This window comes from Aulonocara sp. 'chitande type north' Nkhata Bay, linkage group LG2 (assembly GCF_057382095.1).
Source record: "Aulonocara sp. 'chitande type north' Nkhata Bay isolate Kocher_YH1m ecotype deep benthic linkage group LG2, A_spYH_male_GT1.1, whole genome shotgun sequence".
Classification (NCBI taxonomy): domain Eukaryota; kingdom Metazoa; phylum Chordata; class Actinopteri; order Cichliformes; family Cichlidae; genus Aulonocara; species Aulonocara sp. 'chitande type north' Nkhata Bay.
The window spans coordinates 21,120,970-21,135,697 of record NC_141345.1 but is presented as its reverse complement, the minus strand read 5'-3'; the positions used below and the strand labels follow the sequence as shown (position 1 = coordinate 21,135,697).

General features: G+C 39.9%; 2 protein-coding genes across 3 annotated transcripts; both read left to right on the top strand.

The window, feature by feature from the left end:
- The first annotated feature begins 411 nt into the window (after positions 1 to 411).
- Positions 412 to 12,284, top strand: sncb (synuclein, beta). 2 transcript variants are annotated; one of them, XM_086309849.1, is made up of 6 exons: positions 412 to 562; positions 1,564 to 1,694; positions 5,888 to 5,917; positions 6,178 to 6,263; positions 9,904 to 9,990; positions 11,432 to 12,284. In XM_086309849.1, exons 2-6 carry the CDS (start codon positions 1,574 to 1,576, stop codon positions 11,459 to 11,461), a joined length of 354 nt encoding a protein of 117 aa, XP_086165975.1. In that variant the 5' UTR covers positions 412 to 562; positions 1,564 to 1,573; the 3' UTR covers positions 11,462 to 12,284. The 2 variants fall into 2 exon arrangements, with proteins under 2 accessions (XP_086165975.1, XP_086165968.1); XM_086309842.1 differs by having other exon boundaries at positions 1,561 to 1,694.
- Positions 12,285 to 12,601: 317 nt separating this feature from the next.
- On the top strand, positions 12,602 to 13,883 carry adirf (adipogenesis regulatory factor). The gene is made up of 3 exons (XM_086309861.1): positions 12,602 to 12,748; positions 12,913 to 12,975; positions 13,417 to 13,883. The coding sequence occupies exons 1-3, from the start codon at positions 12,670 to 12,672 to the stop codon at positions 13,518 to 13,520; spliced, it is 246 nt and encodes an 81-aa protein (XP_086165987.1). The 5' UTR covers positions 12,602 to 12,669; the 3' UTR covers positions 13,521 to 13,883.
- Positions 13,884 to 14,728: the final 845 nt, after the last annotated feature.

Genomic DNA, 14,728 nt, shown 5'->3' with positions numbered 1-14,728 from the left:
TATTCTGGCGATTGTTAACTGGGTATTAATACAAGTCAGAATGGCTCTTGGATAAGTGGAAGGTGAGATGTTCCAGCAGTTAAATCAAAAATGGAGACCAGCTATAGAAAAACTGAGCTCTAGCAGTTTTTCATTTAATAAAAGTTCACAAACAGAAAGTGATAGATAGATAGATAGATAGATAGATAGATAGATAGATAGATATGCTCAGCAGAGTATGTAGTATGTCCAGAGAAGAAACGTAGATTTTCATGTATTTATTGTCCTAATGACACATGGTGTAACTATTGCAAAAAAAGTGGGCGAGGTAACGTGGAGTGGCCCTTTTTTCCTTGCTGTGACACATGAGGGGATCAATAGGCAATGGTGGAGAGAGGAGAGGGGGAGGGGGGTGTGGGGGGGCGTGATCGTCTCAGCCGCACTGTGAAGGGGGCCGTCCCTGTTGGTGGAGATCTGCCCGAGGAAGGCCCACCTAGTGATCATTTGAAGATATCTCCCATTTAGACGGTAGTTTGACTCGACTGTATCAGAAGGGGACAAGTCGAAGGCTATTTGTAAATAGGTAAGAACACGTTTTTCTACTGCTTAATCCAGTATTATTATTATTCCTGAACATATAGAGGTCACCTCCGTTTGAGAGCCATGTATGTGAGCGTCGTCACTGGAATGTTTGCACCGTGCTTGAAATACTATTAAATGCATTAAAAAAAATACTAGTAATGATCGTGATTTTTTTTTTCTGTGTACTGTTTGTTTGTACGTGGAAGATAATGCACGTACAAAAGACACAAAAGCCAGGGGCGGAATGTGAACGTGGGAATCGGTCGACGTGAACTGGTGCATATTTTAATCATTGTTGCATCCTTGACCTGCAGCATCCAGGATGGGACTCGGAGGGACGTGTGTAATGCCAGAATGAAGAATACCAGCTGTTAGTCTGCTTCATCGCGATGTGCCCCCCGCGTGTAATCGGGCAGGCTCGTATCGCTTCCACACCACACAATTCGTCGCTAAAACCGTTATTCGTGCAGAAATCCTATCTTACACCGCGTTTCCCTTCCCCCAGCAACGCCATGTAGCTCTTGGAAATAGATGCCACCTTCTATCGTAATACGCCGTGCAGTCCTTTAAAAAAGGGGGCCCGGCGCAGTCATCCTGTCATCTTTCTGCTACTAAGAGTAGCGTTACAGACGAGCAATAATTAATGAGTTGCCTGCTGGGTTAACCATTTCATTGAAATATTTTTACCTCTGAATATTTCATGCATCGAGGAGGGTGTGAGGGGGAGAAAAATGGGGTTGAATGCATGAGTGAACAGAAGGTTTTTACTACAGCCTGATGGCTGGAGTGTGGCTGTCACGATCCACCACAGGAGGCGGTGCTGCCTTCTCTTCTCATAATGTATGCTCTAATATTAGACTGGAATATATAAAGGTTCATAAAAAATGGATGGGAATAAAATAATTACCCTCCCGTATTAATAATGAGGCTTTAAATGTGTATAAATAAGACAAAGGCTGCACATTGACTGACATCAGCTAATGGTGCTTCTCTCCACAGTAGCTTGGCCAAGATGGATGTGTTTATGAAGGGTTTGTCTAAAGCGAAAGAGGGGATGGCTGTGGCTGCAGAGAAGACCAAGGAAGGAGTTGCAGTTGCTGCTGAAAAGACAAAGGAAGGAGTCATGTTTGTAGGTAAGATGATCACAAATGTATGCTTGCAGATTATTTGCATGCAAATTGTACACACGCCTGTTATCGTCCCGCTACATGCAGGAGCAGCTGTAGAAAAGCTCAAGGAATATTTTATGACTTAGATCATGCAGTATACATCCTGAATCAAATGCTTCAATTATACAGTAGCTCTTCTTACTAACTGTGTAAATCTCTTATACAGGAAACAAACAAGCAGGAGGCTGAACGCATTGTTCGCCTATATATGTTTGTCTTTGTTTGTTCTCAGTTCACAGTTAAGGGACAATATTACAGCTATCCATAGCTCATTGTGTGCAGAAAGTGCATCCAAGTGCCTTCCTTTGATAAATCCAGTGTCGTTCACTTGAGTGGCGGCAGTATAATGAACCAGCCAGCCTCTGAGCTGATCAATATTTTTGTTCTAATGTTGCAAGCCGATTTGGTGTAAAATACCACAGCGTATCAAAAATGAGTAATCCAGCCCTGACTCTCAATTTCAGCAGAATAATAGTAGTGAACTCTGTTTCAAAGTATTTCGTTGTGACGTAGAAGTGTGTGATACAAGGAATCTGGGTGTCCTTGTGGCCTGTCTAGGTTATGGGAAGGAGATGGAAATAGGAGTGGGGGTGGGGCAGCTGATGGTGGGAGCAGCTCCTGCAACATGCCTGTGGATTGGATAGCAGCAGATTGTAAAACAGTGTCAGCAGTCTCCTCCTAGGGACAAACAGACCCTAGGAGGAGCAGGCCTGCTTTTTGTGCTTTTCAGTGCTGGCTAACTTGTCATTGACAGCCTGCAACTAACGAGCAAATCTGTCTGCTGATTTAAAGTGTAGTTGTCAGATATGCAGCTTGCATCATTAACCCAATCTATATCACTTGGTTTCAATCATTAATTAAATAGATGTAGCAATGGAGGGTGATAATACGGTATTTCTCAACATTTAAAACATTTAAATCATTTTCTGTTATGCTGTAAAGGTAGTGCTAATAAATTACTCAAGTAATCAGTGTAATTCATTATGTACTGGTGTCAGTTAAGATTTAATATCCCAGCATTTTTGTTGATAATCTGATGATTTAATGTCTCAAAAAAATTAATCAAAAGTCACATTTTCAGCAGTTGTTCTTATTTTACTCATTTGAGTTGTACAGTTTCCATGATCTTTTATTCTAAAATTTACATTGGTGTCTTCAGATTGGCTGCTTTCTTTTAATCAACATACCAAAAACCAGAACGTGTTCTCTGTGTGAATACATAAGATGAGAAGAGCAGCAAATCCTCACGACTGGTAGAGGATGCCACAAGTGACTCGCGCTGTTAATCAAAAGAGTTGCTGATGAGTTTCCATTGATCGACAAAGTGATTTATCAGGTGCACTTCAGCAGTCTTTATTTGCAACTTTCCCCATCTTGTTTGTGATGACAAATAGTTACTTACGTATTAGTCGGGAGATCAGTGTGACTCAGGAGACGCGGAGCAGGCCTGCTTGGAATTTATTTTGTCAGCTGCTGAGTTGTTGTGAGAGGAACCAAATTTCCAGTGACAGGCCTCCTGCTTGTTTTACAGTCACCAGCTTGTATAATTGATTCCGCAACAATATGATGGGTTACAACATCGAGCACACATCCAGCACAGGTTGTCAAATGTGTTCGCATTTCGGTGGAATCTCATTATCTTACACATTTAGCATAGTGTCCCTGTCACTGATCAGCACCACCAAACGTATCAGACTGTAGTCAAAACATGTGCAGAACCAATTTCATCATGTCCTTGTTAACGCAATGGCAGGAAAGGCTCACTTCTGTGGTGTCTCTGTGGTTCTACATGCCGCTGTTGAATATGGTGGTGCCCTAGAAAGCTGTATGTGATATGCTTGACAGTCCCTCATGGAGGAGGGGTAAGAGTGATCTAATAGGACTGTGGCCCACCTTTTGACAGCTGCTACTGCTGCTGCAGCTGCAAACTACCCAACCACCTGAACTGAGCAGTCAGGCTGAGAAAGGCAAGCAGAGGTGGGAAAGAGAAACCCCTATAGTATAGAATGCTATTCATAAAGCATCTGTTTCCTATTTTTTTATGACAAATTAGTATTTTTTTACAGCATCACATTAAAAACTGTTTTTATTTTGCAGACCCTTGCAGTCACACAGCATCAGTCCGACCATATGGAAATTTAGTTTACACAGTTATCGCTTTTGCTAACATTTGCAGTTCAAAAAAATAGCGTTTATCTGTAATCGGTTTCAACTATATCATTTCATTAGTGCTAATTTGTTCCATCCTTCTTTTCTTTTTTTTACTTAAACACTACAAGAAATCATTATCAACCCTTTTTTCCTGATGATGGAAAATGTTGCAGATGTTTTGTTGAATCCGTAGTCTAAAAATATCCAAAGTCAGTTTGTGAAGAATAATAATTCTAATATCATTTGGCAATCACACCTGCAGCTATCTTCCATTTGTGCTCCATTGCGCAATAGCTGCAATTTACCAAAGCCAAACTTAAATGGAGGCATCACTCAGATGTACTGTATGCTTTGCTTTGAGGCTCGCCTTTTGAAGAGTGGCTTCTGTACTTCATTATTTCTGCTCTTTTTTGTTGGTTTTTAAAGGCCCTCGGGGACCAATAAGTCCACTGACTGTTGCACAATAAAGAGGATGACAGGGCTTGAGTGATCAGAACTGGATGGGGCCTGCAGTAGATTGCCCCAATAGCATGATGGAGTACAGCGTGTAGATGGATGACAACTGCCAAAGAATATGGATCAGAGGACTGAACAGTGGCTTGGTTGTGGTTTAATAAGTCCTTACAATAAACCAAGAAGCCCGACTACTGTAGCCACCACTGTTCTTCAGGACCTGAGGCAAACAGTGAAAGATAAACAAAAATGATATTACAGTATTTATGAAAAGTAATTGGTTGGCGGTGATGGTCCAAATGTAATCATGTTAATTCAATTTCAGTTTATCACAAGAGGTTTTCTGGACTCTGGAACTTACTGCAGCTTTTTGTCATGTCGACATATAGCACTGGAGGAACAGTATATTAGGAACTGTGCTATCAGGTGGATAATGCTACACTCACAGTAGGAAAACAGTGGCTGGAGACTGCAGTGTGACCAAATTAGTGCAAGCATGTGCAGTGAACCTGTGATCTCATTGCCTTTGCAACAGTTGCGTCGACGACCAGCTGCAGTCAGTTGCTGTCTTCAAAGGGATCTTGGTGCATCAAGATGCAATAAAAAGGGAACAGGAGGGAGTCAGTGTGCTGCTAGTTTGCAAATGTGGTCAAGTTAGCAACTGTTTGCAATTTATTTGTTATAATTAATTAAATCAAATAAACAATCAAAAATCACACCTCTGTTGCCATGTACAAACACAGAGACTCAGAATCTTCCACAAATAGTGATGTAATTGCTGTAGAACCATGATTTAATTGCAAAATGATACGAATGATTGCTTCTGTATAGGAATATATACAGAGTACGGTCAGCTGGGTTGAGTGCCCTACTGAAAAGAGATGTGTTGCAGATGAGTTGCGCTCATCGGTGCTGATTGTAGCATGTTGCTTATCTAACTGCTTTTATTAAATAGATAAAAAAATGATTTGCAAACAATTGCGAATCTGTCTGAGAGTGATTGCAGCCAATCTGAGTCACACCACAACTGTTTGGAGGGAGGTTGTTTACCACCAGCTGATCTGTGCAATCGCTATGTTATCAAAAGTTAAGGGTTTTCACACAACCACAGTTTAACAGTTGGTCACCAGTTTTTTTTATTTTGCCAAATGCAAAAAGAAAAAAAAATCAATGCAATCACTGGGCAAACACTGAGCTTACCTAGTTGCAGAGACGTTGCCCTTTTTGTTTTTGTTTTGTTGTTGTTGTTGTTTTGTTTTGTTTTTTACTTTTCAGTAGTAAAGAAAAGTACATCGCTTAAAAATGACAAATTTTAACAAATAATAAGGGCAGTCAGATTCAGACTTGACAATCACTTTGATGATTTCATTTAAAGCCATTTGTTGCATTGCTTTTGTCATTAGCATCAGAGAAGTGTAAAGTTATAGCACCTACACACGCATGCGCACACACACATTCACACGAAGAAAACTAATCTCCAAACTTCAAATAGTTAATTATTTGTAAAAGAATCTGTGCCTTTTCTGACTACAGTTTGCTTTTTCTCAATTCAGGTAGCAAGGCCAAAGACAGCGTGGGCACAGGTGAGTTTCCCATCTGCTCGTTACCTCTTTAAATTTCTGTTAACTGGAGTTCGAAGCCTGGTTTCATTACAGTAGTAAAATACTACTGATAACTGGAAAACGGCTAATTTGTCATGTGTAAGTGGTTGTTATGTCCAGTAGTGACATAAGAAGCAACGGAGGACCACAGTCATGCATCTTTTTAATCTATCTGCATTTGTCTCCCTCTCTCTCTCTCTCTCTCTCTCACTATGTGTGTGTGTTTGTGTGTGTGTCTCCAGTGGCTGAAAAGACCACCGGAGCTGTCGGGAACATCGTCGCTGCTACCGGCTTGGTGAAGAAGGACGAGTTCCCAGCTGACATGAACGTATGTGCTGCACGTCCTTACAGTGTAACACGTTGCTTTGTTGCCTGCAGTGAGGCAGAATAGCAGCACTGCATAGTGTTTAAACACACAGGAAATAAATTACCTGTGAACTTGAATTAGGAGTACAGCATTGTTGCCTTATGTGGGATCAGTATTGCATTACAACAAGTGGTGGAAAAAAAATTTAAACTATTATATGAATGTCATAAGTCTTTAAATTGATTTTTTTTTTCATTAAAACAAAAAAAAACTTCAGCTTGCATAATTCCTGCAAAATAAAGCATAAAAGAAAATAAAAAAGAAAATAACATTTGCATTTAGAAGGCATCCATTAAGATTAATAGGATACACTTAAAACATTTATTTATGATATACCTTACTTTTTATGTTATTCTTTATCAAGCTTTATTGTTGCAATACAGCAGTTCATTTCTACAATATTGGTGGACTTAAGAGACTTGGACTTAAAAAGGAAAATAAAAGCAGAAGACATCATTCTAGTGTCCAAAAGTAGGGAAGCCTCAATTTTCCTATGATGCATTCTCTTATCCATGTGTGTCTGCCAACTTAACTTTGCTTTGAAAAACTGGCTTTTTATGGAAATTTGACCTTTGAGCACAAGCTGAGATTTGATATCTTTAGAAGGAATTCTGTACAGTTTTTACAGGTTGTTTGGCATTCAATGAGTAAATCAAACTGAACGTGCATTACTAGTAGGGTGCACTCTTAAAGATATTCATATTATGACAAACTACCCAGTGTGCGCTAACAATGCAGCAACTTACTCTTATAAGTGACCGGCTTTATTTAGGTCTGCACATGTGCCGGAAAACAAGTGGAAAACAAAAATCTGTTCCAAACGTATGCCTCAATTAGAGCTGGCAACTTGCGCCAAGTTGCACTCATAAAAGCCTGGATAGGATCGTGATGACAGCAGAGCCAGATTTAGACAGCAGGGTCAAATCTGATGAATCTGCATGTCACTTCAAAACAGAATTACTAGTGTGCATTTGGACTGTTTCATTCTGCCGCTGTCAGCAAAAGCATGCACTGTACTAAATGTATATTTCCTGTCTGCACGAGTTTGCTCGTGTCTTTGGTTTAGAGGAATAGTTTTCCATCTGCTGAGGATGAATACTACACTGGCAATTGCTTTTATACAGTTATTATAAAAGAAAAAAACTGGAGATGACTGAAATAGACTTGGGCTTTGTTGCTATATACTCATTTCATTGAAGAGGACTTCTCCAGTCTGCTCTGCACACAGAGCTGCATTCAATGATTATTAAGGATGCAGATCACTGTTCAGGTGTCTTATGACAGAAACAATCTCTCTGTGGGACTATCACCTCTCTTAAAGCAAACACTGCTTTTCCATTAATGCCCTACCCGCACTAACATCACCGAATGCTCTTGCCCATTGACCTCAGTGTCACCCCTTCTATCCCCTGCTTTTATCATTTTTTTAGGCACTCTGATATTATTATGCAAGGAAAGGCACAAAATCAAGCTGACTTGACACAGCAGCGGTGAAACCTGCTTATAGCAAAGTTTGGACATTTGAGTGGCACATGCTGTGTTAGGATGCTTCTTTTCTATTGTTTTCCTTCCCTTTTAATGACCTGGAGATGTATGTTGACATTTTGTCTATCTCTGTCAGACTGTCAGTGACACAGTGAGGTCCTCATCCGGTCCTAAGCCTTCATCACTCAGAGCTGGACCCTCTCCACTGACTCGCTAATCTAGTAAATCTGACAGCCTGCTCTAATAGGCTTCTCGAAGGCGTTATCTGAGTGATAAAGCGCCTCATTTCAGCACCCTCACAACAGACTGCTAAACTGTTGACACTGTGATCAAATGCACACAGCTACTTTTTGAGTTCAGTTTTGGCTCTGTTGGCCTCTAATCACAAAATTTCCCTTGCACAACCCATTCAGGTGTCACATTTTATAACATTTTATAAAAGCCTTGCCTTGTCTTATCCTTGACTGAATTAAAATTCGTGACCAATCAGAAATACAGATGCAAACAGTCTATTTCATGTTCACTTTTTCTCAGGCAATGATCCATCTGATTAGGGCTGTTCTAGCGATAGTTTTCCCATTGTGCAACCTCGACCATGCTAATCGTGTTGGTGGGCATACAGCAATAACAAGCCTGAGACAGCACACAGGATTACAGGCTGTTCTTTCCTGACCTAATTGACTTGATTAGTGCTGGGTTTAAAAATAAATGTGTGGTGCTGACCCACTAGCTTTGTTTCAGTGGAGCTTTATCTGTTTAAGAAAGCTCTCAGAAGCACTCATCACATGTCGTATGTCCACACAAACCATAGTGTTACACCTGTGTTATACAGATTTCTTTTCTTATTGCTGGTAAAGCAAAACAGCAATGATCTGATCTTACAAACAAGTATCACTCAGGTGTGTGTTCCCCACAGCTGAAAATAGTCCCCATCAAATTTGATATTTTTCTCCTGTTTTGTTCCTGTTTGAGTGAGTTTACTACTACCCACCATTGAGAAGGGCTGTTTTAGAAAGTGATTCTTTTTTGAAATTCACTTTTAAGTGGAAGAAAGAGACAGTTTTGTTTGTGCAAGCTGCTGCGGGGTGGTTCCGTAAGAAGGAAGTACTGACAGATTAATGGACTTTTCTATCTGCACACTGTGCCAGCCTTTTCCTCACACTCCAGTCCCACAGCTCAGTGTCTGCAATAGACTTGCAACAAGACCAAGACTTTAAATCCATACTAACAGCTCTGTATGGCCAAAAAGCTACAGTCAGAATCATGCCACAAACTCATATATAGCATATACTCTTTATAATGTGCTCATTTCAAGCAGTTGATCACCATTTTCGTTTAGGGTTCTTAAATGTTATGCTCACACTGTCAAACAAATCTCACTCAAAAATAGAGCAAGTCCCTACTTCACGGAAAACGCTGGCTAAATATGTTAACAGGACAAATGTTTTGTTTGTAGCTTCTGGCTGTTTGTTGGAGTCATTATATTATATTATATTATATTATATTATATTATATTATATTATATTATGAAGGTTCTGACTTTCCAGAAAGCGTTTTTTACCTTCAATACACTGTCACACCACTGTCACAGGGTTGTTTCATGAAGCACAGCATATGACTCAGATTGATGTTTTTTATGGGATTCTGTCAATCTGTAGGGGACAAAATATCTAAAGAAAACTCTATTGCAGTCCATTAAAAAGTTTCAAAGTAGTGAGTCAGGCAGAGCAATTGTGTCACCCATAGAGCTCTTCAGTTAGCTGAAATCCCACAAGGTTGTCTAATTGTTCAGAAGTGATTTCTAGACTCCTCAGAGAATTGAGAAATTGGACAAACCAAGAAATGTAGTTTTCTCAACCTTGTCTTTTGCAGAACAGACAACCAAAATTGAGAAAAAATGGTACTGTACGGCTATACTTGCAGTACGTTTTATGATTTAATTATTACCAGTTTAACTGTGCCTTGAAAGAGCATTAAAAAATGTCATTTTTGAGAATTCCCTGATGGTAAAAAAAATAGGTTGACAGTGTATTAATGACGACGTATCTGTATGATTGCTTCTGTTTCTGTAAATCTTTCCTTCTCTGTATCTCTTTATGTTTGTCTCATTTTCTAGCCTGAGGAGTATGGGCAGGAGGCCATGGAGGGCCAAGGAGAGGCAATGCTGGAGCCAGAAGGGGAGACATATGATGAGTCCCAGCAGGTAATCAGCCTACAATACGCAAAGTGTACACATGGCTCTGCTCTGTCATCAAAGTATCACAAGAATCAGCTTTTGAATTGGACTATAATTACATTACAGATCATTTTTGTGTAAAACCCTTTAAAAAAAACTGTGGAGTAGTGGACATCAGGCAGAGATGAGTCCATTCACTTACCGTAGATTGAGGTTCATCAGTATTCACGAGCTCTGCATGGATACACATTTTAGCTGTATTGGATTTCAATGGCACTCCACTTTTGCCCTCCACTTGTGTCCCACACAAACACTACAGCTCACGCTGAGGTAATTTTTTCCTTTCTGTGGAAATGATAACGGAGGACTTAACAAGCCAATTGCCACGCAGCTAGTACAGTGAATATAGCACCACCTACTTTCACTGAGCGTTGGGTGTGTGTCCGTGTGCACGAAGGAGGTATGTGAATCTGACACAGATGGTTATTTTTGGAATTTGGCTGTCAGGGGCGAGACAAACTGTGCAGAACTGATGGCTTTGAGTACAGATTTTAAATAGCGATGGTAGCATATAAAAATATCATACAGTGTACATAATGTCAAAGGGCTGATCGTGCTAGTATGAGAGCACTGATCCTGTGTTATTGCCACTGAATATATACGTTTTCTGAAGCGGGTGAAATAAGATTTATTTTGAGATTTTATGTGATTTCCAATAATAATATATTCTGTGTGTTTACTTTAATAATCCTTTGCATCAGTGGAGTCTTGCACTAGTTGGGAAAAGGAGTAAACCCGAGGCGTTCCCTGAGATCCAAATTCAAAGTGAATTTCTCCACCGATGTGTATCATCCTTGTCCTCCTACTCCTCCGTGTCTCTTTCCCCTCCCCCATCTTTTGCTACACCAGCGGTGTGCAAGCTCGGTCTGAATGGGTGTGGTGATGACGCTCTCTGCCTTCATGCATTGTGGGTAATGTCAGGGTCTCCCTGCATTGCTGTAAATATGGAGTCTGAGTGCTGCAGAGTGAACGAAGCCATCACTGGGAGGATCTGAAAAGAAATCTGTGTCATCCAGTATCACTCAAGGCTTTGTGAATACATTAGATGACATAAGACTGTTGGAGGCTGTGTTATTTATTTATTTTTTTTATGATCATGTGTGGTGGAGGCGTGTGCAGGCTTGCAAGGATATGGAGAGTGTGCTCACGATGCGCGTCCTCGATGTAAGTGCAGTGTTGTGCTGCCCTCTGCAGGCTTGAGAGAAGCACTGAAGGAACAGATGAGCTCAGCTTCAACAAAGTGACATCATTACCGTCTGCTGAGACTAATAAACTCTGTATCATATATTCTGCTAAATCACATTAAAGCTGAATATTATTTTAGATGTAGATTTACCTTTAGAGCTTCTGTGTGCTGCAAATTTTACTGGCCATCCTCATAAAAAAAACTTGCTCTTCTTTTCCCCAGGAGAGCCAGGACTACGAGCCAGAAGCATAAGAGCATCAGTCGAAGCCACCGTCCAACCAGCAGCACAATAATATTTCTAATAATAAAAAGGACAAATGCTGAAACTATTACAATTATATTCCTGTTGCAAAAAAAAAAGAAAAAAACAATAAAAAAGACAAGCATTCCCACTGAAAAATGTTCTTCCTTCAAGACAAATCTTTTATTATTATATATTGTAAATGTCATGTTCTTAATGTAATGTGTTGGGTGTAGGTATTTATTGAGATGTAGGATTTGTCCTCACGGTCTCATTTCCTTGATTCCCTCCCAATGAAATGAGACCAGAACCAGGGCTTGTGACTTTGTACTTGTGTGTATCTGTATTTAGAAATGTGCAATAGATGTTCATCATCTTCCAATGAGACATTGGGAGTGGTAAAAAATAAATATGACCGGTTGCAAGCAGATATGAATACAATAATATCCTCCTAAGTGTCGACAATGCCTGTTTGTGGAATTCTATTTTTCTTTTTGCATTTCTTTGGAAGTTTAATTTGAACGTTTCTTGAAGTAAGAGTTTTTTTACATTGTATCTTTATGATTGCTTGTGAAATCATTCCAGTAAACTATCTGTTAGAAACTGACAGAGTGTACACGTTTGTTTGTTTGTGTGGGTGTGTGTGTGTGTGTGTGTGTGTGTGTTTGTTTGTGTGTACTGAAGATTTTATCAAGTTAAAGTCAATATATTATGTCTTGGAATCATAATGGTTGTCATATCAATATGTGCTTTAAATTGCAGGACTTGTCAATATAAAGGGTTACATGTTAAGCCAGACATACAAATCCTCTGTAAATAAAAGGTTAAAAAATACACATTTGTTAGCGTTGTTTAATAATGTGCAAACTCATTTACTGCGCTGATCGCTCATCGCATTTTAAATCTTTTCTAAAGTTGACCTCAATAAGAATCTATTATGTGTCGCCCTCGCATGTTTATCTTTTTTGCTCACTCTTGTCTGGGGTTTGATTAAAGGATGTGTAAAATCTGCTGAGTAGGCGCTGGCCATTGGCACAATGGTGCCATATTTGGGATTCCAGTCTGATCGTGCCTCTTTGGGTGGGTTTTGTTTTGGTTAATCCAGCTGGAACGTGCAGGCTCGGTGGTGCCGGGCTCAAGCCGAGGGTATTAAACAGCTGCTCCTGCCGCTCTCAGGTCAGAAGGGTGTGTGGAAGCTGCAGGGACAAAGACAGGAGCCATGGCATCATTCAAGAAGTCCTTTGAGGGCCTGAAAAGCACGAGCCACTCAGCCGCTAAAGGAGTCACAGACACTGCAGGTACAGACCGGTGGCTACAAGGTGATACGATCGACATCAGACCTGGAATCAAGAGAGTTGTACTGCAATTAATACAGCATTTTATTTTTCTTTCTAAGAGATTTTGCAGTAAAATGAAATTTAAAAGCTGTCAGTCACTTTAAAAACCTGTGATGCGTTTCCAGTGCAGGCAGCTGAGGAAGCCGTGCAGCAGGTGGCAGACTCCTCCAAAGAAACAGTCAACAAAGGTAAGGCGCACATTACTTCTTTCTAGCATCATATACTGTAATTAGTTGGTGTTTACTGAGGCATGGATGGCAGACACAAGCTGTCAGTCATATTACTGCCAAATTAGATGTTTAATTGCTAATAAAAGCAGAGCAGTTAAAAGGAAACATGAATTGTAAAAATGAATGCAGTCAAAATAGAAATATTGGAATTATTATAACAGTATGAATAAAATGCAAATTTTATATTGTTTAAAATTAGTTTTAGAAATAATTCCTCGGGTTATTAGAAAAATTTGAAATGTGGAGAAATATCATATTTGACAATCATACAAATGAATGCACTGTGAAAATATTAGTTGAATATTTTTTATTCAACTCTATCCAGTTGAATATTAGCTGAATATTAGAGGATTTGTTGCTTAGCTTACTTCTCTTCTGTTCTGCTCTGACTTATCAAAGCTGCTGAAGAAACCAGCAGGCAGACTCAAGCAGCCATAGGAAAAGCTGCGGGCAAGGCCACGGACACCATCAAGGAGTTTGGGCAGAAAATGGAATCTAAATGATCCCTAAAGAATGGACACTTGTAGCTGAAAGTTAAGCCAACTTGTCTGATCACCCCCTTCAGGCAGGGGAAACTGTTGGGATGGAATTATGCAAACCATATAAACTATTTTTAAAAAGATATAAACTATAGTTATCGATATATATATATATATATATATATATATATATATATATATATATATATATACATATACATATAGATAGATACATATATAGAGAGAAAGAGACATATGGCTTTACGTAGCTAACATTCCAGAAGAAATGTTTATAAACTGTCTTTTCTAATTTTCCATTTGTGCTTTTTTTCTTCTTTTTCTTTTTTGCTTTCTGCCTGTTTTTACGAAATAAATGAATTCCAACACCTCTTACGGGTTCGTAAAATGTGATATCCTGCCACACTCAGGAGACTTAACACTGTTAGTTGCTCTGCAGGCACGGTATCTATGATGCATCCTGTTTTTTTGCTCTGTGGAGCGCACTCATCAGTGAATCACCACGGTCATCATTATTACCAACACATTGCTGAGAAGATGGCCTTTGGCAGGCTGATGGCCCCTGATGAGAGTGTGATCAGAGCCCGTCTACCTTGGTCCTCAGCAGCACACCTCCCCTGCATCCCACTACGTGGTTGCCAAGCAACAGAACTCTGTGGCAGCCTTCGAATTAACAGCGAGAATACTTATGTCAGTACACGGTGTTCTGGCCAAGCCGCAGCAGCCCACTGCCATGCTACAAGCAAGTCGGTTAGAGATTCTCAAAAAAAAAAAAAAAAAGAAAGAAATGTCCCACTCAATCACTAGAGGCAAGCAGAATTAGAGAGGCTCTAGAGAAATATGTGTCGCAAAGCAGGGAGGTTGGAGGGGAATGACGAATGAGTATAAAATACTTGGTGATTTACAAGTGTTTGTTTGTGTGGGAGGCGAAGCTGCTGCTTCCAGGCTCCTGTGTCTTTCATGTACAGATGCTGCAGAACAACCACTGTTACTAATATCTCTCTGATGTTCTCCACAAGCTTTGAGTTTGCATAGACTTTTTGGAAGTCCTGTAATGAGCCTGTGATCATCTGTCTTCCTGAAGTAGGACATGTTTTAAGCATTTATCTATTTATTTTTTTTCTTTTTTACTAAGCTTAAGATTCTGTTAAACAAACAAACGGGCAAATGTGGCCTTGACGCACACATGTACATGCAGACATACACACACACAC

Coding starts and splice junctions, on each gene's coding strand:
- sncb (XM_086309849.1), top strand. CDS start 1,574: ATGGATGTGTTTATGAAGGGTTTGTCTAAAGCGAAAGAGGGGATGGCT. Junction 1,695..5,887: donor GGAAGGAGTCATGTTTGTAG/GTAAGATGATCA, acceptor TTCTCAATTCAG/GTAGCAAGGCCAAAGACAGC. Junction 9,991..11,431: donor CATATGATGAGTCCCAGCAG/GTAATCAGCCTA, acceptor TCTTTTCCCCAG/GAGAGCCAGGACTACGAGCC.
- adirf (XM_086309861.1), top strand. CDS start 12,670: ATGGCATCATTCAAGAAGTCCTTTGAGGGCCTGAAAAGCACGAGCCAC. Junction 12,749..12,912: donor AGGAGTCACAGACACTGCAG/GTACAGACCGGT, acceptor ATGCGTTTCCAG/TGCAGGCAGCTGAGGAAGCC. Junction 12,976..13,416: donor CAAAGAAACAGTCAACAAAG/GTAAGGCGCACA, acceptor GACTTATCAAAG/CTGCTGAAGAAACCAGCAGG.